Genomic DNA, 20,505 nt, shown 5'->3' with positions numbered 1-20,505 from the left:
TGTCGCATTGTTGGCACTGGAACGGCTTCAATGTCCAACGGAGGGCAAGTGGTGCCGATCGGGAAACCCCAGACCATTGTGGTAGAAGCTTCAGGATGCGGTCTGGGCAACGTAACTTGCCGCATCAAGCCAGTGGACGGCGAGTAAGTACTATGAATAACATGAAAAATGAACGACCTAGTATTTCAATGAATTTCAGTTAATAGTTTTCAAATACCCTCGATAATACATTGAAAAACTAAACCAGTAACTAGTATATTTAAGTTATTTATCATTTGAAATATATTATTTCAAATAAATGTTTTATTACTTCATACGCTAACATTGTACTTCTTAAGAGTAAGTCGACCAAATTAACTAATTTTATTGCAATTATTCGTCATAGGATAACCATGCCTATATATTCTTTTGATTAAATTTTATAAAAACTGAAGTTTAGCTCTGCGTAATACAAACTTCGTTGTGAACTAATATCATAATAGTATCGATATTTAAAATAGTAATCATAAAAATCATTAGGCGTTTCACTGTGTATTTGTCTGATTGTGTTTCAAATTATACATTGCCTGAAGAATAATTATACTTGCAGCTTATATGAAGATGACGTGAGTGTAGTTCCAAGAAGTGATGGTGCTTATGATGTTCATTACACAGTTCGAGTACCTGGGGTTTACCAAGTCAGCCTAAAGTTTGGTGGCCGAACAGTGCCCAAAGGAGAATATATATTTACTGCTATAAAGTCATGAAAAATGAATTAGTCATTTAAGGAAAACGAGATGAAAAATGTCGCATCTTAACACAACGAAGAAAATTGTACAGATAGTTAAAGAAAATTTGACCTTCAGAAATAATAAACTAATTCTCAAATAATAACGCGTAACAGACAATACGAATATTGTTTTATTTATAACATATATTATTTCAATTAATACGTCTACTAATCAATAGTATTCGTAAAGACAGAGTGGTTTTCATTGTTATTGTTAAAATATTTTCAATTTATTTATATTATTGTGTTAATTATTGCTAAAGAAATAATAAGTAAATATTGCGTCGTTTATAAAATTTCATGGTGTATGTTCGTTAATATATATGTCAATTGAAAAGCCTTAACAAAATACTGGACTTTTTTTATAATGATTTAATTTTGTCGAAGCAATCAATTTAATAATAATAAAAATTGAGAACATTTTATAAGGAACCAGCACGTTTTCAAAAATACAGAGAATAAAAATGTTAACTTATGAGATATTTTAGTATGGCCAATTTTAATTTAATTAAGATGCAGTGACTATTGATGTTATTAATATCTTTTAGGATTTCATTATTTTTAATTTAGTAATTCTCAATTATTTGAATACAAGCGTTCGTGCTTAAATCTAATTGTTATGCCGATGTCAAGTATTCAAATTTTTGTGACCGTTAGAAACGGTTACAAACATTTTCCTACACATACAACGTCAGATTTCTAGACTAAAAAATTATTATTAGACATGACATGTATTGAAATTGTTCTATTGAAATATTTTCAATGTTCAATCATATACATTTGTATTGTAAATCTCTTAGCTGTCTTGTGATATTATTTAACTCTACTATATTAAAGCTGAAGACAGATGGATTTATTTATTAATAATTCTTGCTATTTACAGATTTAAACAAAAAATTATGATATATTGTAGAATAGTGAAATCAAACTTTCGTATTTAATTGTATATTAATTTAAAAATTTTACATCGTGCCAAGTTTAATGAAGGACACTAATACGTTTCAGACACAAAACAATAAGGAACCACTGCATATACAAGCAAATTTTGTATAAGTCCCGCCAAATAAAAAACGTATCAAAAAATATTTTTGTAGTATCAACACGTTTTTACAGCTTTAAAAATGTTTACAAAATAAATGCCAAATCGAATGTATGAACAAAATTAAAAAATACACTGGTCATCAAAAGTATGCTTTTTACACAAAATACTTTTCTAGTTCAATTTTTACTCTTATTTCTATTCTAAAATTAAATTTTTTTAATCAACCCAGGTTTTTCTTGATAATTACCAATTAATAAAAAAGAGTAATTACACATGAAAAAAAATAATTGAAAAAAAAATTTATTTTGATTATTAATATGTTAAAAATAATCTGTACAAAATTCGATTCAAATTATCAGTTCAACCTACTTTTTTAGTCTTTTAATGTTAATTTTTATAAAAAAGCTAATAAATTAACACATTTTTATAAAACGTGCGTAAGATTAAAAAAAAATGTGCCACACTTAATTATATTAACCTAGTAATGTGTTAATATTTTGTAAAAAAATATTATTCACAACTGTTATAAAATCATAAATTTAAACACAATTGAAAGGCGTTCATGATAAATTACAAATATTTTTAAATTACTTGAAATATTTGTAATTTACTAATAATAGATATATAAACTTATTTCAAATAAAAAAGATATCTGGCGGAATAAATAATTCACTTATAACGTCTGTGCAGAATGTACAGAATTTCAAAATTAAATCATATATGCGCATAACATATTATATTAAAAAATGTCACTAATCACACTTGTGTGCTACGCCATTATTTCTATTTACAGTAAACTTACAAGAATACAGAAAAATTTCATTAAAATTACTATTTGTTTGCATTTTTATTGTAATAAATAGTTTAAATAAAAATTTAACTAATCAATTATATGTAACTCTTGGCGTTTAAAAAGATGGCGAATTAAAAATTTCAGATTTTAACTAATCAAAAAAAATTAAGAAATAACATCGGTAAAATGAAATCCAACAACACATCAGTGAAATTGCGAAAACAAAATTTTACTACATTAAATGTTTATATAATTTTTTTTATTTAGATAAAATTAAAAATCAAATTGCATTAATGCAATATATTCATCTTTTATGAAATACATAATACGTATCCAAATCCGTTTACAATACACATAAAAAATATTTGAAAAAAAAATTTTAATTATAAAGAATTTACTGTACATAATACATTTTACATATTATTTTCAAAATTATTATTAAGTATATTTATTTAGATTAAAATATATTTATTAAATTCATTAAAAAGTTGGGGTCCTTTAAATTACAAGTTCATATAACAGCTTTTTAATGAATTTTAAAAGGCTGATTTTTCTTAAGCACAATTTCTTAATTCTCCGTTATAAAATTATACTTATTATCATCTGTTATATTATGAAGTAATTTATAATTATAACTGTAAGTATATCCACAGATTATAAAACCCGGAAACTACTTGTGAAATTATCGATACTTCACTATCAATTGCGATTCCTATCAAATATGTTAATATTAAAATTAATAGTTTATTAAAAATTAATATTAAAATAAAAATGTATATTTTAAATAAATTTTATTGGTAATATATAATTATTTATAAATAAACTTTTAATTTTATCTTGCTTTACAAAGAGTAACTTTATATTTTTAAAATCTTCACACTTATCCATAATAATTGAATGGTTTGCTGCTCTAAAAGACCATTTATAGTGTTTACGTCTCTAATACGTTGTATTAGACATGTTTTATGAATAAACCTTTGTAATGGAATCCTATGAATTGAAAAATGTTAAGCTACCTATTTTTTGCAGCAAACTGATAATGTTCCGTCGTATTATTCCAAAGAATTAATTTTTGTAACTCAAAAAGAAAGCTAAGTTATTTTTAACTATTGTCCAAATAAATTATAATAAATGACTCAGTTAATTTTACAAATGATTTTTGGTCCAGTGTTACTACATAGTTTCAATGCTCACAGCGGGCACTGTTCAGTTTGTTTGATTTAACGATTTCTAAGTTGCTAGTTCACTTCAAAATTTCCAAAAACATTAATTAATAAACATTGATTAATAATTACACAGAAGATACATCAATGTGTAATATGCTACAAGCCAATTATTCCTTAGTTATATAATTATTGTTTATTAACAATAAATTGACTTGGTTAATTTTACAAATGATTTTTGATCCAGTGTAGCAATAATAAAATCCAATGATTTTAAGTAATTCCTTATAAATTTTAAAATCTGGAAATTAACATTCCGTTACTTCTTTAGAGACTTCAAATATATTAACACATAATTTGCTGTGTACACCATCTGAATGTGAATGACAAAATTGTTATTATTATTCTTTTATATAAACTAACTATAGTTATTATTTTAATTTTAGCTAGTGTATTTTTAGTAGCCAGTATATAAAGATAAAAGTTTTTTTTTTTATTAAAAGAATGTTATAAAAAATTAATTTTAGGCTCAATATTAACTATTTAGTCCCAAAATAATTGAATGCAATGATTTTTTAAAAATAACGTTACCTGGAGTTGGCCATTATAGGTACTTCTAGAAAGTTAAGGGCGACTTGTTAAAGAAATGTTTTGACGAATAATTACCTAAAAAATTATTAAGAATTTATATGAACTTAATACGTTACAAAAAAAACTTATCACGATTATGTCTAACTAGTTAATGTATTTTTACTATATATTTTTGGTTTTTAAAATAGTGTGTCATGTTGTTCCACTTTTACCTTAATATACTGAATTTGAACTCATTTTTTATTTATTAATGTGTATATATATAGTTTATTATTATTATTAAATTAAATCAGAAAACAGAATGTGTTAATTAATTAACATTGAATTCAATATACTGAGTCAATGAAGAAAAAACTTGTAATTAAAATTGAATTTTGATCTTTGATTCTAAGTTATTCATTTTAATTACTTAATTTATTATAAAAGGTATTAACGTTATTATGATGTACTTTTTTTGCCTATTTCCACAAATTTTTAGCTCTCACTGGACACATTTTGCTTAGCGATACGTCAAAATATTAAAAATCCTATTTATTTGACTTTTCCTCAAAAATTGAAAACAAAATCCATGTTGTCTATAAATTAAAGAAATCCCCCAAAAAATTACGTCAAAAAGACTTAAATTTCAATTTTTTTTCTTCTTTAAATTATGACTATTCAAAAAATATATGAATAAAAATTAGTTTATTTTTTCGACATTCCTAAGTGTTTTTCTTCATATGATTTTCTTTTTAATACAACCTTTTGTTTGCATACGGAGGGGTGTTCAAAAAATTAATATTTACATTAAAAGTATGGAACTTGATCAATTTAACTATTGATAATAACCTAAAAACCTAAATTTTTAAAATATATTTGAAATAAAAACTTATATAACACATTTACTATATTTTGAAAAAAAAATTGATTTTAGATATGTTTCCTGATATAAATGAATACAGTTTTTAAAATCATAAAAGTTTTTTCTATAAACGGCTGATTATATTTGCTCAATTTTAACTACTATAAATTAAATATATAAAATTTAAAATATTAAAAATTTTTAAAAATATTAATTCAAGACAGATTTTAATGAGAATACATTAAATGTATAATTGTATGTTCAAGTAATTTTTTTTTTAATCAGATCATTTATCTACTCAAAAGAGTCGTTTTATACAGCGATTTTTGCATATCAATAAAACTTTTCCTTTCTTAAATCTTGAAAATATTCCAGAAAATTTACATCGTTTAAATATATTTTAAATTAAAAGTAATGTAATATATTTGATTTTGAAATAAATTAAACTCTGAACTTGTATTCGTACAGTTAAGTTAAAAGGGAAAAGTTATTTGTGTAAAAATTTAGTAAATCTATTAATATTAATATTTTTTATCTCTGAAGACATATCCAACAAAATCGCTAATTTTCGACATTTTTTCAATTTTTTTTTTCATAAAACTGCCATAACTTTTTTAAAAATGACCAAATCAATAAAATTTTTTTTTTTATAGATACCTTAAGTATTTACCTATCATGTGATAAATTTTTGTGAATATTTGACTCCTTATTAGCCCACAGGAAAGGTTTCAAAATGGCAACTTTTTACAAAAAATTAACTTTTGAAAATACTGACACTTTTATATATACCATAAATTAATGCATATGAAATATACTTTAATTTGGAAAAAAAAATTTGACCTCTGGATTTGTTTTCGTGGTGAAATCGGAAATCAAAGTTAAAGAAAAACAAACGACTCCATACAAAATTCTCAATTTTATATTTTTTAATTAATATTGCTATAACTTTTAGAAAAATGTATCAATCAATATTATTATTTTTTTATAATAAATTTTTATATACCCCTTTCATCTGACACACTATTTTTTAAATCTATTCATACCCCTTTATACAAACTTTAAACGTGCGTATTAAACTAGGACATTTTCAATTTAATTTTTAGAAGTGTTCCAGATATACTGACACTTTTATATATATATTAAATTAAAGCTAATGTAATATACTTTAATTTGAAAATTTAAATTTAATTTTTAATTTGATCTCTGTATCATAAAATATCATATTTTTGTGTTAAAATTCTGGGTTTTGTATTTTATTTTATTTAAAAATGCCTGACAAGAGGAGTGCACTGATTTTCATAAATATTATATAAATCAAATTAATATAGCATAGAAAGTTTAACTCATTTAAATTTTTTGCGTTTTTTAAGTCGAGAAAAATAACTTTGAAATTTAAACTAGTTTAAATTGCCATTTATTCACCTAATCGGCAACCGTAGGGTTTTTAAATAAAAGGTATTTTTTTGTGACTATCATTTGTTTTCTCTGCTCTAACTTGATTTACTTTTTTCAACGATACGTCAAATGACTACAATTCGTATCTAGTTGAAGATATTACCCTCAAAAATTGAAAAAAATGTAATTTATCAATTAAACAGTTAGTTATTCCATGATCTCCATAAAGACAATTAAAATCATTCATTTCTAATGTTTTCAAAGTATTTATTGACGAATTTAGTTTGATATGATAGGTTTCAACTACAAAATTATACCATTTTACTTTGTAATTTATTAATTTTTTTACTCTATTTGTGTGTGCTACTACTAGACTATAATATTACAAATTTTTTGGTAACATGTTACATATAAATCATTTCTAAAAAAAATTATTGTTAGTTTCTCCTGAATTAATAATGGATTTTTACAATTATAATCAAATATTATTATACGCTCATTTGAAAAAATCTTTTTAACAACTTTGTTTTGGTTGGTTCATTTAGTTAAAGTAAATCATTAAACTTAATTAAGTTCTGAATATTTCAATTGCAGAATTTTTTCAAACATCAAAAGTTACTGGGAAATTATTACTATTACTTCTATTTAAGTTATCTAATACGATAAAAATGCAAAATAATATTGAGCTTCTCTGATAAATTTACAATAAATAGTAATTATAAAACTTCGTGACTGCATATTAATCTTAACGATACAATTTTTTTAATTCTCATAAAATTTCCTACTTAACCAGTGTTAAGTTAAAACAATTTTTTTTTTTTTTTTTATGTAAATACTTATTTTTAATAATAAGTAATAATATTAAAACTTAGAATTGACAGAAAAAGTCTAATTGCACATTTGAAAGCAACGCAAAATGTTGATTTAGAAAAGTATATTTTTGTTTCTAATGAAAGTTCCTTGTTGTTCAGTGTATAGAACTTATAACTTTGTTATAAGTAACAAACAGTTTTTATTGAAAAGTATTGGATCAAGCCCTTTAAATTTTTATACGCGTTAAAAGTAAAGAAATATACAACTACTTAATTATTTTTATAATATCTCCGTATGAATTACAATATTAAATTATTGAATATCAATTTCACACTAAATGTAATTACTATAATTATTATTTATTCATATATTATAATTATAAATCAAATCGGGATGAAATTAAGGGCATAAGAGTTATTTTTGCTTTTGAAAAATCTACCAATTTCTCAGAATTAAACATTATCTACAGATTTGCATCGAAGCGTTTGTCCCAACGAAGCCAAGTCCATACTGTGTCGCGACCCAACTGTACTGTCGTTTTTTTTTTTATGATTTCCATTAACCAAGTTTACAGAAATTGTTCAAATCAACGCTACTCTATCGTTATTGATAAACTTTCGTAGTATAAACCAATTGGTTGTTGACAATGTAGGAGACGCATCATTTCCGCGGTTTTTTATTTGGCAAGCGTCCGCTAAATTTTCTAATTGCTCGCGACTTCTTTATGGATTCGCGATTGTTTACATTATGTCTCCATTAGATGTGTCATCGGACGAATTGATCAATATCTTTTAAGTGTTTCGCAGGAACCGGATAAGCAAACTAACGGAGCTCCGGCTAGCTACGACAATATTAATATCCTCATGAGCATGCCGTTGGACCATTGCCCGGCCTCACCGTATCAAACACCCACAATCTGCCCCTGCTCAACATGACTCCTCTCGACTTAACTAAACCATTAACGCTACGTCACCCCACCACGACGTCAACAATAACTTTTTACTATGATCCATCTGGATATTATAAATAAAATACATTTCTACACTCGATTTTTCTTGTATGCATAATTATTTTTACTGAACTCCGGTCGGTGTATTGTTGTGCGTATTGCTCTCAGACCCACTCCTATCCCGTTACCCTTCGTGTCGATATATTATAATTAACCCCTCGTCACCGCAATCTATTACCCTACAAGCAGCTATAATTAATAGTATTAAGTTAATAAGGTAATCCCGATACTCTTACATGCCGATTGTATAGTATAGATTGAATAGTATTTACATTTGTGTTGTTGTCACTCGGTAAATTTCCATTGGCTTTATTAACATTGTCATACCGATTTTTCTACAGGCTTCAGATTCTGTGGATTCAATTGCTGTCAGCAAACAACTCCCTAGAGAATTTGCAGAACAAGTGCGGATAGACGAACATTTCGTCCAACGGTCAAGGACCTCATCAGCTACAGAATACAGGCCAGTGGCTTTGGATAAAATACCAATACCCTCTTGTGCAGGAGGCAATTTAACTGGTGAGCTACACTCTTTCGTATATTTAATTTCCACATACAAACATAAAGAAATAAGACATCTTCAAATATGATAAGACATAATTGACGGCTATACTAGAAATGACAATTTCATAAACTCGTCATAATATTAACTATTTTATGTACGTTTAAGAAATATTTTAAATATTTTAAATATTATTAATTTCTTTTTTTTGGGGGGTTAACACAATTTTTCAAGTCAAAAGTAAGATTTTAAACTCAAAAATTATTTCAGTTTCTCATAAAAATAACTGACATTATAAGGATATTTAGATATAACAAAATCTTTTTTTATAGTAATCCCATCTTACATTTCATTTTAAGAATAGTAATAAAAAAAAACTATTAAGTTTACTGAACGGTAATAAAACACTATAATATTCCATAATATTTATATAACAGAAAAACTATTTTAAACACTAAATGTAGATCTACTTTCATAGAGAATGTCATTATACATGGATCTTCTTATCATATTTCATAAAATATTTGAAAAAGTCATTATCTCATGAGTATTTTACAGTTTTCTTTTTATTAAAATTAAAAAAAAACTTGATAAATGTTTTTTTTTAATTAAGAAAACTAAAATATTTCTCAGTTTAATTTTAATTTAACTTATCTATATTTTCGATTAGTATTTTTTCAGACCATAGACTTAACAACACTTACATTTTGACATTATAAATATTATATGATAAAAATTTATTACTCGTGGCTAATATTCTTTAAAACTAAGAATACAAATAGAAATATATTCAACTCAAATAGCAAAAAAACACTAAAAAAAACTGTGTATACATATTTTGCTCATGAGCAGCGCTAAACATACTTTTGGTAACTTTCTTTGTAACATTTTTTGAGTTGATATTTTTAGTTATAAATATTACTTTAAAAATATTCAAAATTTTCAGGTATATAATAATTAAGTTATTTGATTCTAATTTAAAACTTTATCTCAAAGTATTTCAGTAATATCTCGTATATATACTTTATACAATTTGAAATTGTGTGTACTCCATCGATTATTAGTCTTCATTCGATTTTTAATTGTGTTCTAAAATCATGTCTTGGTGAAAACATAATTAAACGTTTACCTTTGAATACTGTGCCAAGAATATGATATGTGTAATCGCCAATATTTTTTAATAAACATCACAGAACGAGCCTGACACGTTTTGTACAACAAGTCCCAAATTAATGTTTCTAACCGTTGCAACGCTATTTATACGCAAGGAGTATACTGAGCGTGTTGTATTTGGCTGATTTTAAGCGCTGCGGTTAGCGTAATGTTTTGATGTTTACCGCGAAGGATTTGGTCGCTGGTGAATGATAATTAGTATCACTTCGGATCTTTCCGGATAAAGCACGAAAAATTCTGGCACATGTTGCTGACAACTGGGGACAGTTAATACGTTCTTGAAATCCGCAGTGGCGACGAGTTGACAACACGTACGCCGTGTTGTGACCGTGGAATTCTGGTCTGCATGGTCAATTAATCGTCACGGATCCTTGTGGTGTATCTGTGCTCGCTTACAAAAATAATATCCTAAACGTGCGCCGCGCAGTTATAAGGGGTTATAATTAGACAGCGGCCAATTCCGAATATCGTGGTGGTTCAAGGGTGGGGACGATAGAGGGACGAAGATTTTTGGACAGCTCGCTTGATAGGTGCGGCAAACTATTTATACGTAAACCACGGCGGCGGGGACGGGTGAAAATATTAAGACTGTTGAATAATAATTGGGAATAAAACGACACATCCTGGCCATGAAGATTTTCTTTTTTCCTGACGACTTGTGGTGGTCGCACGATATCCGTCGCCGAAGCGTTTCGCCCGTTGATTTTTTTTATTATTATTGAACGCCTCACAATGGTATACCTGTTTCATTTCGAAAGGCCGACCGCCGAAGCCACGTGGACGTGTGTTTCCACCGCATACCGACCGTACCTAAAATGCTTCACTGTCAGCGAAGTAGATTCCGCGGCCAAGGGTCCGATTATGCGTTTAGTTCGGGCCCCCGTAAGTCAAATACACAACGGCAGTGTTAACGGCGATAGTAGTGATGACCACATTACATTTATGTCGTTCTATTACAAGAACAGCGGTAAAGGTATGTGGTATTTCTAATAAAACAATTAAATATTTACAATATTTAATGTTTGTCCGTTTCAGTAAGATGAATTTTTCCCTAATCAAATCATTTTCTTATGAACTCAATTAACTATTGAAAAAAACCCACTTTGATTAAAAATATTTTATTTTAATGCCTGTTGTGAGATTCGAATTTAAGCGAATTCGCAAACTCAACTTGCTATTAATAAATGATAGTGCAAGTCAAACTAAATTCTAAGAATTCCATATCCGTTTTGCAGTAATAAAATGCAAATTGATTTTTTTTTATCAGATATATATGTTTTTCCATCCAACATATAATTTATAATATATATTATAGATATATAAAATATATCTTAAGTTTTATTTTATAATGTTACTCTTTTTTTTTTTAATATTCGCCTTAAATAATTTCTATTAGTGAAATATTTCAAGTTTTTAATTAATTTAAAATTATAATATTATAATATGCTGTTTTGTTTTTCTCTTTTATTTGTAAACGGATCTGTTATGTGTAAGTATGATCTGTTATTTGATAAAAAAGTAAATAAACGAAATATTCAGCATGGATTAATCAATTATTAGTACATAAAATCTTGATTATAAATAGTTTTTGGGAAACAAAATTAATTCTATTTATTATTATTGTTTTTCTTTTAATAAAGCTCCTAGGTATAAACCTACCCTTAAAAATAATGATCGATTAATTCATGAAAAAATTTTATTTAAGATAATCACCCAAAATTTGATTAAAACCTGATAGAAAATGTCCTATTACGCATTTAGCAATCTACGACCAAGCCAGTTTTTTTAATTTCTGTGATGATGTCTCAAAAACTTACATAAACGTTATAACAATAAAATTGATAGTTATCTCCAAATTGATTAAGTTATGAAGTAAAATCGTAAATATAGTATAATTGCTTTTAATTTGTTTAAATTCTATTTAATTATTTTTTACCTTATATTTTTATATTGATTATAGATTCTGAAAATTTTTCAACATTAAAAAATATTATTATTATATGTAGAAAAAAATTTCTTTACTTTTACTCATTTAATAATATTCTTTATAGCAGTTTAGATATTTTCTATTTTAAACAAAATTTATTATATATTCCACATGTTAAGTATTGTTGTGTTGTTTTGACAAATTACATGTTTCAATAGGTATCTAGAGAACCATGATCTTATATTCTGGCATCGTTCAAATATTAGAAACATGTCCAAATTAACCAAAATTCAGATAGAGTTAATGATAGTTTTAACTTTTACGTTATCATAAAACTAACGTAAAACTTAATTTTTAGCTGATATCAAAATGCCAAGTGGTAAAATTGACAAGCCTTCCATTGAAGATAACCATGATGGTACTGTTTCTCTCAAATATGGACCTAAAGAAGAAGGACTTCACGAGCTCTACGTTAAGTACAATGGTGAAAACGTCCAAGGTATATTTTGTAGTAGTCATTTTATTTAAATAAAATTACCGTTTATTTGCTTTAGTTTTATACTTAAAAATTATAAGAAAATTAGAAATAATTAGATCAATTTAAAAATTACTCTTTTTTAATATTGATCTTAAGTAGCAACATTTTTCACAATTATATTTATATACCCTTATACACACATAGACACAAATATGTATGTATATAATATGTATGAATGTTTGTGTACTAACACTGACAGTAAAAAATTCATCCCGAAGTGTTTTGCGTCACCAGAATTATTTATTTTATATATAATTATTTTAATGACTGCGAGACAAAAATAAACTCATTTATTTGCTTCTCTGAATTAATTTTAGCTATTAGGCAAATTCGGTCGAATGCCAAAACTTCCTAAACTAAGTATAAAAAACTTAACCAAACATATTTTTTATTATAAAAACATTAATTCGCAAGAGTATTAATGCTATTATGGAACTCTATTATATGAGTTAATTGTTTCAAAATCTTGTCTAAACCATAGACAATAAATTATTTTTGTACAAAATATGTGCTGAAAATATATTGATTAGCTGCCATCATAATGTAATATGATAACTTCAGATGTAAAATAGTCGAATGGTTTTTTTAGATTATAATCCAGAAACTATTTTTCTTCACTGTTACTTTAATGTATACAAGATTAACAGGGTATAAGCTAAAATTATTTTATGATATTAATTTTTTTGTAACTGCATAACATTCATACTTGTTTTATAATAATATACTTATAATTAAGCCATCTTGACGTTAGCAGCAAACATTACTTTCAACTAGTTGATTTGTTGTTTGTGTAATAATACATTTTCGTAATATTTAAAAAAAAATTACTATAGGATCGCCTTTCAAATTCCACGTTGATTCCATAACTAGTGGATATATAACAGCATATGGTCCGGGACTAACTCATGGCGTTAGTGGTGAACCATCTAACTTCACCATATTTACCAAGGGCTCGGGCGCTGGTAAGATGTCATCCAAATACTCATGTGAACTAAGCTAAAAAAATTTTACTTTTTAGGTGGCCTTTCACTAGCTGTAGAAGGACCTAGTAAGGCAGATATCAGTTGTCACGATAACAAAGATGGCACTGTTTCCGTTACTTACTTACCGACAGCACCAGGCGAATACCGTATTTCTGTTAAGTTTGGCGAAAAACATATCAAAGGCAGTCCTTACGTTTCTAAAGTTACTGGTAATGTTACAGTTTCTCAAAAATATCTGCTTAAAATTTAAATGCTATTTAGTATTTTACCAAGAAAAAACATTTACACGTATTTCTACTTTTTAACAAAATGCTAATGACTTTAAAAAGTCTTTCTATACTTTAAAAATGTAAAAGCGCAATAACAGTAAACGCATTTTTTAATATTAATTAAATAATTTGAAATATTGTTAGTATTGCCCTGGTCATATCAATATAAACGGAAATTTATTTTAAATTTTAAATTTAACAATAACTGTACAGGCGAGGGGCGTAAAAGAAATCAAATATCAGTCGGATCATGTAGTGAAGTATCGCTTCCCGGAAAAGTCCTGGATAAGGACTTTAGATTATTAAATGCTTCCATTCAAGCGCCTAGTGGTTTAGAGGAACCTTGTTTTGTCAAACGCTTGCCTAATGGAAACTTAGGTTTGTATTATAACTTAAACGTAATAATACTGGTAATAAAATTAATTATCATCCAATTCTATATATCTTATTAGGTATATCTTTTACACCAAGAGAAATTGGTCAACATACGGTGTCCGTAAAAAAAATGGGGCAACACATTGTTAATTCGCCATTCAAAATAACTGTAGGAGAACGAGAAGTAGGTGACGCTAAGAAAGTTAAAGTTTCTGGAAACGGATTGAAAGAAGGCAAGACTCATATTGAAAACCAATTTTCAGTAGACACAAGGAATGCAGGTAATGCATTGTTTTAATTAGAGATGTGAAAATTGTTTTTTTTTCTAATTAAAATAAATTCGTTTTATTAGTTTTCTCTTTCATGTTTATCAAATAATGTCTATATTGATGACTAGAAAACACGTAAAACGTTTATTTTACATATTTTAGGGCCAATATTTGTTGAATTATATTATGAAATAAGTTATTAGTACAATATATCATCTGGGGTGAAGTAAAAGGATAAGGGGTCTTAGCCTTTTGTTTACAACTAAGCCCCCCCAGAAATTTACCAAAATGATATGCATTGTTTATAGCAATTATTTTTTGGATGGGGAAATTAAAGTTACCTCCTCAAAAAAAAATTGATCATCCTACGCCTATGCTTATATCTATCCAAAAATAGTATAAGCTTGAACTTGTATAACTAACATATTAAAAAATATTTTAAATGTCTTGAATCATTTAAAATACACTATTTTCAAAAAAAAGGTCAGTAGGTGATATATAATTTATTAATTTTAAGAAAACTCGTTTATATGTGATAAATTTAAATATTTTATGATTATTTAGCGTTTAAATTATAAACTAAACAAAACGTATAATAAAATAGCAATTAGAGTATCTGAACTCTGTTCTAATTAAAGTATTTTTGATTTTATGTGCTGAGATTAGGTCCCTACTAACAAAAAGGACGGTCAAGAGAAGTATATCATTTTACCGTCCTAACAAATTATAGGTTTAATGAAAAGCTAAGAAGGTATTAATATTACCATAAAATGTATGTTTATTAAACACTTTATTTGATATGATTTATTTCATGTCATTAATTAACTAAACTATGAGGAATTTTAAAAAATGTTAACATCTATTAAAAAAATTTTGGTTTGCAAAAATTGAAAAAAAATAACGGTTTTTTTTTTGTTTACATCTCTAGTTCTAATTTATTTGTAGATGAATTTTTAATATCATCATTTATAAAATGGCCTATTTTTATACTGCTATTTAGGTTACGGTGGTTTATCGTTATCAATCGAGGGCCCTAGTAAAGCGGAAATTCAATGCAAGGATAAAGAAGACGGTACTTTGGATATATCATATAGACCAACCGAACCAGGATATTATATCGTCAATTTAAAATTTGCTGATCACCATGTCGTTGGATCACCATATACAGTTAAAGTGACAGGTGAAGGAAGCAATTGTCAGCGAGAAAAGATTGAACGAAAACGAGATGCTGTACCTCAAACTGAAGTGGGCAGCAATTGTAAACTTACTTTTAAAATGCAAAGTAAAGCACTTTTCACTTTTTTATATAACTTCTAATATTGCTTACTTTTTTTGTTTCCAAAATAAATCGTTGTTTTTATGATTTGCAGATGTGTTGCCTTTTGATTTGTCATCAACAGTTACCTCACCAGGTGGTATCACTGAAGATGCTGAAGTTAATGAAATCGAAGATGGTCTATTTGCCGTACACTTTGTTCCAAAAGAACTAGGAGTCCATACAGTGTCTGTTCGCTACAAGGATATTCATATACCTGGTATTAAATTAATTATTTAGATCTCTTAAAGAAGTTTTATTTATACGATAACATTCTATAGGATCACCATTCCAATTCACCGTTGGTCCTCTTAGTGACGGTGGAGCCCATAGAGTACATGCTGGAGGTTCCGGCTTGGAACGCGGAGAACAAGGACAGCCATGCGAGTTTAACGTTTGGACACGTGAAGCTGGACAAGGCTCGCTGGCCATATCCGTAGAGGGACCTAGTAAGGCTGAAATCGATTTTAAAGATAGAAAAGATGGGTCGTGTTACGTGAGTTATACTGTCAGTGAACCTGGTATGTAACAATATAACCTATTTAGATTACAGTGTATCAAACTATATCACCCCGTTTTATAGGCGAGTACCGAGTAGGAATAAAATTCAATGATCAGCATATACCTGACTCACCATACAAACTGTTCATGTCACCAGCACAAGGGGATGCGCATAAACTTGAAATTGCTCAGTTCCCTACATCTGGCGTTACCGTAGATTATCCAGCGCAATTCCTTGTCCGCAAAAACGAAGCCGTCGGTCACTTAGACGCCAAAGTAAGTTTAATTTTATGTTTATAAAATACTTGTATTACTTGTAAATTAATTTTATTGAAATAGTTTGACCTGCCGTTAACTTGGCGTAACAAACTTTTATCATTTTTCTATGTTATTTAATGAAATTACATTTTTCCAGGTGGTAGCACCTTCAGGTTCGGAAGATGACTGTTTTATTCAGAATATAGACCAAGATATGTACTCAGTACGTTTTATGCCCCGTGAGAACGGCGTACACAACATTCATGTCAAGTTCAATGGTGTACACATTCCAGGTTCGCCGCTCCGTCTTAAAGTCGGTAAAGGCGATGCCGACCCTGCAGCTGTTCATGCATCAGGTCCCGGTTTAGGTGATGTTAAAACAGGTGCGTTTTTATAATAGTAATTATTAATTTTCATTTATATAGCGATCTAATCATTTTAATATTTTAGGTCATAAGACTGACTTCCTAGTTGACACGTGTAGTGCAGGTGCCGGGACTTTAGCAGTCACCATTGATGGACCAAGCAAAGTATCTATGGATTGTACAGAAGTGGAAGAAGGTTACAAGGTTAGGTACACACCTTTAGTACCAGGAGATTACTATATCAGTCTTAAATACAATGGATATCACATAGTTGGTTCACCATTCAAAGTCCACTGTACAGGTAATTATCGCGATTAAGTCATAAAATACTCAATCATTAATGATAACATTTCTTCAATAGGTGACGATCTAGCTGAACGCGGTCCTCAAGAAACGAGCTCTGTTGTAGTGGAAACTGTTCATAAAGTATCCAAAAGTGGAAAAATTGGAGGTAGTGCGGCTATATTACCACATTTCAAATCAAATGCGTCCAATGTGACAAGCAAAGGAATGGGTTTAAAAAAAGCTTACATAGGAAAGCAAAATTTGTTCAACGTCAGTGCGTCTGATGCAGGTAAATGTTGATAATTTTCCCTTGGTAATCGTTAACAATTATAATTTACTAATATTTTTTAAATAATAAAATTTAGGCAATAACATGCTTTTTGTTGGAATGTATGGTCCAAAAGGACCATGTGAAGAAATTTACATCAAACATATGAAACAAAACAATTATCAGGTATCTTATGTGGTCCGTGACCGAGGTGAATATATTTTGTTGATCAAGTGGGGTGATGAACACATACCCGGATCGCCGTTCAAAATAGAGGCTTAATTAAGAAATTAAAGTTTGGATGTTTATCAAAGAGAGGGAAAAAAAGATCTTTTTTATTGTCATTGCCAAACAATATTTTTTCGTCGTCAATTCAATAATTCTATAAATTATATTCAGTTATTTGTAATAAAAATCAACGAACCAATTATTGTAACTATGAGCATTTTAAAAAGGTCTTTTTATACCTTTAATGCTTAATCACTATTCAGCGATCAACTAACCTTTTTATCATTATATGTACCACAGTTATATATGTATTAATAATATAGTGTAAATATATTTATTATTCCGTAGTTTTAAATTCTTTCTTAATTTTATGAAATAAATATAATTATGCATAATACTTTAAAGGCATAAAGAGAACCAATAATGAATGTAAGATATAAACGATTTTTTTTTTCAAAATTTCAACGGACAACCCCCATAATTTGGTCAAAACTATTAAAAATTAATCTACGTTAGGTTTAATAAGCATTGATTTACCCTAAGCCGTGCCTAGAAGGTTAAAGTTTTGAAAAATGGTGTTTTAAAGCTTTCTGCATTGTTGCCGCCGGGTTAGTTAGGTAGACAAAATGAAAAGATCTTGCGTTTGAATATTAGTTGCTATTTATTATATTTAAATATATATTTACACTTATGAATGATTTTACGATCTTACTACCAAGTACATTTTTTTTTTATATTTTAAAAAGAAAACAAAAACAATGTGTATGGTTATTCACAGTACGAGATACATAATTGCGATTGGTTGAAAAATCGGAGGCTGTGGCATCAATGAAAAAGATTAAAGCAGTAGGACCAGATGAAGTGCCAGTAGAAGTATGAAAAATATTAGGCAGTATTAAAATAAGGTGGTTGAAGGAACTTTTAAATAAAATCTTATTAGAAGGGAAAATACCAAATGAATGTAGGAATAGTACTGTGGTGCTGATATTTAAAGGTAAAGGTGACATACAGGAGTGTGGAAATTATAGAGGCATAAAGCTTATGACTCATAGTATGAAAATTATTATTATTTTATCGTATTATAAGCATAGACAATTATTTTGATAGGGGAAAACAGATGGCGAATAAAATAGATAACACTAGTTAGTTTCCCAAGTGGCGTCGAGCCGTTTAATGAAAAAAAAAAGAATTGTAACACAAAAGAATATATGAGAACCAAAAGTAACAATAATACTAATATGGATCTGTCGACAGAATGACAAAAAAATGACCGAAACTGCAGTGGCGGATTTGGTTGGGTTCGTGGACGGTGCAATCAACGAGATAAGTGTCACGAAGATGACTGACTGGACTTATTATTGCGGCGAGTATTCGACGCTAAGCATTTATTGGACTTTACACCACGACGATAACGAGTGTGTGTAACGGTCCGGTTTACAGTGGAGCGGTGGCTGAGAAGGAGCTGATACGACCGCGGGGTGTCAAACGTGTGACAACGCCGTGACCGTGTCAATTTGTTTTCCTAAGTAAAGATTGTATTACATTAATACATATTCATTACGCGATATATTAAAAAAAAACTATATTTTAATCTTATTTTTTTATAAAAAAAAAAAAATTGTTATTATTTTATTTTAATAACAGTGAAACAAAATAAAAAAAACCCAGCACAGGGGGGTCACGGCACAGTGATGACGTGGCATAGATGGATCAAGTATAATGATATCTGACAGTGATTAAAATCACTATAAAAAAAAACGCTTCGATGCAAATCTTTAGATAGTGTTTAATTTTAAAAAATTGGTGGATTATTCCAAAAGCTACATGATCTGCTAGTTCATTATTAATATCCTAATTAAGATAAAGTATGTCGAATGAAAAAGGGATTATTAAAAAATATTATTTCTCATAAAAAAATAATGTTGATCCATACACTTTTCAATATGTCATAGCATTATAAAGTTAAAAATGTAAAAAATAAAATCGAGAATTTTCACACAATAATAGCATTTGGTAGCCATTTTCACCGTGAAGATAAAATAAAGTCCGAAATTTTTTTTTCCCATAATAAAGTAAATTACATTAGCTTTAATTTAAGATATATATAAAAGTGTCAGACTTTCCGGAACACTTTCAAAAGTTAAGTTGAAAAAGTTCTACTTTCTACATGCATTTTTTAGATTTGAACCCCCCTCGTATATAGGGAAATGGTCCGATTTAAAAAAACAGTATGTCGAATAAAAGATGTATATAAATACTACTTCTCATGAAAATATTATATTGATCTANGTATATAGGGAAATGGTCCGATTTAAAAAAACAGTATGTCGAATGAAAGATGTATATAAATACTACTTCTCATGAAAAAATTATATTGATCTATACATTTTTCAAAAAGTTATAGCATAATAAAGTTAAAAATGAAAAATACAAAATCGAAAATTTTCACACAAAAATAGCATTCGGTAGCCATTTTCACCATGAAGATAAAATAAAGTCCGAAATTTTTTTTTTTGCATAATAAAGAACATTACTTAACTTTAATTTAAGATATATATAAAAGTGTCATCCCTTCTGGAACATTTTCAAAAATCAAGTTGAAAAAGTTAATTTTTTGTGAAAAAGTTGTAATTTTAAATCCCCCCTTGTGTGCAGGTTAAGGGTTAAATTTATGAAAAAAATATACCAAATGAAAGGTAATAATATTATGCATCTATATAAAAAAAAATTATATTGATATGTTCATTTTTGAAAAGGTTATGGCAATTTTAAGTAAAAAAAATTGAAAAAATTAGCGATTTTTAAATTTGTAATTTTTTTGGAGGTTTTGGAC

The 20,505-nt window shown here is 27.8% G+C and overlaps 2 protein-coding genes and 1 long non-coding RNA gene across 6 annotated transcripts in view; 2 read left to right on the top strand and 1 right to left on the bottom strand.

Annotated features, from left to right (window-relative positions):
- Nucleotides 1-18,012, top strand: part of LOC126899940 (filamin-A) — a 45,245-nt gene extending 27,233 nt beyond the window's left edge. For 2 of the 4 annotated variants that reach the window (XM_050675232.1, XM_050675233.1), the window contains 14 exons: nt 8,758-8,935; nt 12,377-12,517; nt 13,390-13,518; nt 13,575-13,748; nt 14,022-14,186; nt 14,261-14,464; nt 15,453-15,734; nt 15,823-15,987; nt 16,049-16,288; nt 16,351-16,544; nt 16,684-16,909; nt 16,977-17,192; nt 17,253-17,465; nt 17,542-18,012. In XM_050675232.1, coding sequence (XP_050531189.1) covers nt 8,758-8,935; nt 12,377-12,517; nt 13,390-13,518; nt 13,575-13,748; nt 14,022-14,186; nt 14,261-14,464; nt 15,453-15,734; nt 15,823-15,987; nt 16,049-16,288; nt 16,351-16,544; nt 16,684-16,909; nt 16,977-17,192; nt 17,253-17,465; nt 17,542-17,726 — 2,712 coding nt within the window. In that variant the 3' untranslated portion in view covers nt 17,727-18,012. Of the gene's footprint in view, nt 1-8,472; nt 8,634-8,757; nt 8,936-10,666; nt 11,065-12,376; nt 12,518-13,389; nt 13,519-13,574; nt 13,749-14,021; nt 14,187-14,260; nt 14,465-15,452; nt 15,735-15,822; nt 15,988-16,048; nt 16,289-16,350; nt 16,545-16,683; nt 16,910-16,976; nt 17,193-17,252; nt 17,466-17,541 lie in introns of those variants that run through there. The other 2 variants (XM_050675235.1, XM_050675234.1) reach the window with 2 other exon arrangements.
- Nucleotides 3,337-10,526, bottom strand: LOC126899942 (uncharacterized). The gene is made up of 3 exons (XR_007702753.1): nt 9,942-10,526; nt 4,359-4,433; nt 3,337-4,140 (listed from the first exon to the last, which is right to left on the bottom strand). It is a non-coding gene; the product is annotated as an uncharacterized LOC126899942 (long non-coding RNA).
- Nucleotides 18,013-18,133: 121 nt separating the features above from the next.
- The window catches only part of LOC126899941 (uncharacterized), a 13,367-nt gene continuing 10,995 nt past the window's right edge, over nt 18,134-20,505 (top strand). Inside the window, exon 1 of the mRNA XM_050675236.1 lies at nt 18,134-19,198. The gene's annotated coding sequence lies outside the window, so the exon portion shown is untranslated. The remainder of the gene's footprint in view (nt 19,199-20,505) is intronic.

This window comes from Daktulosphaira vitifoliae, unplaced genomic scaffold (assembly GCF_025091365.1).
Source record: "Daktulosphaira vitifoliae isolate Bord-2020 unplaced genomic scaffold, ASM2509136v1 Scaffold_2, whole genome shotgun sequence".
Taxonomy (NCBI): domain Eukaryota; kingdom Metazoa; phylum Arthropoda; class Insecta; order Hemiptera; family Phylloxeridae; genus Daktulosphaira; species Daktulosphaira vitifoliae.
This window is presented reverse-complemented; position numbering and strand designations above follow the sequence as displayed.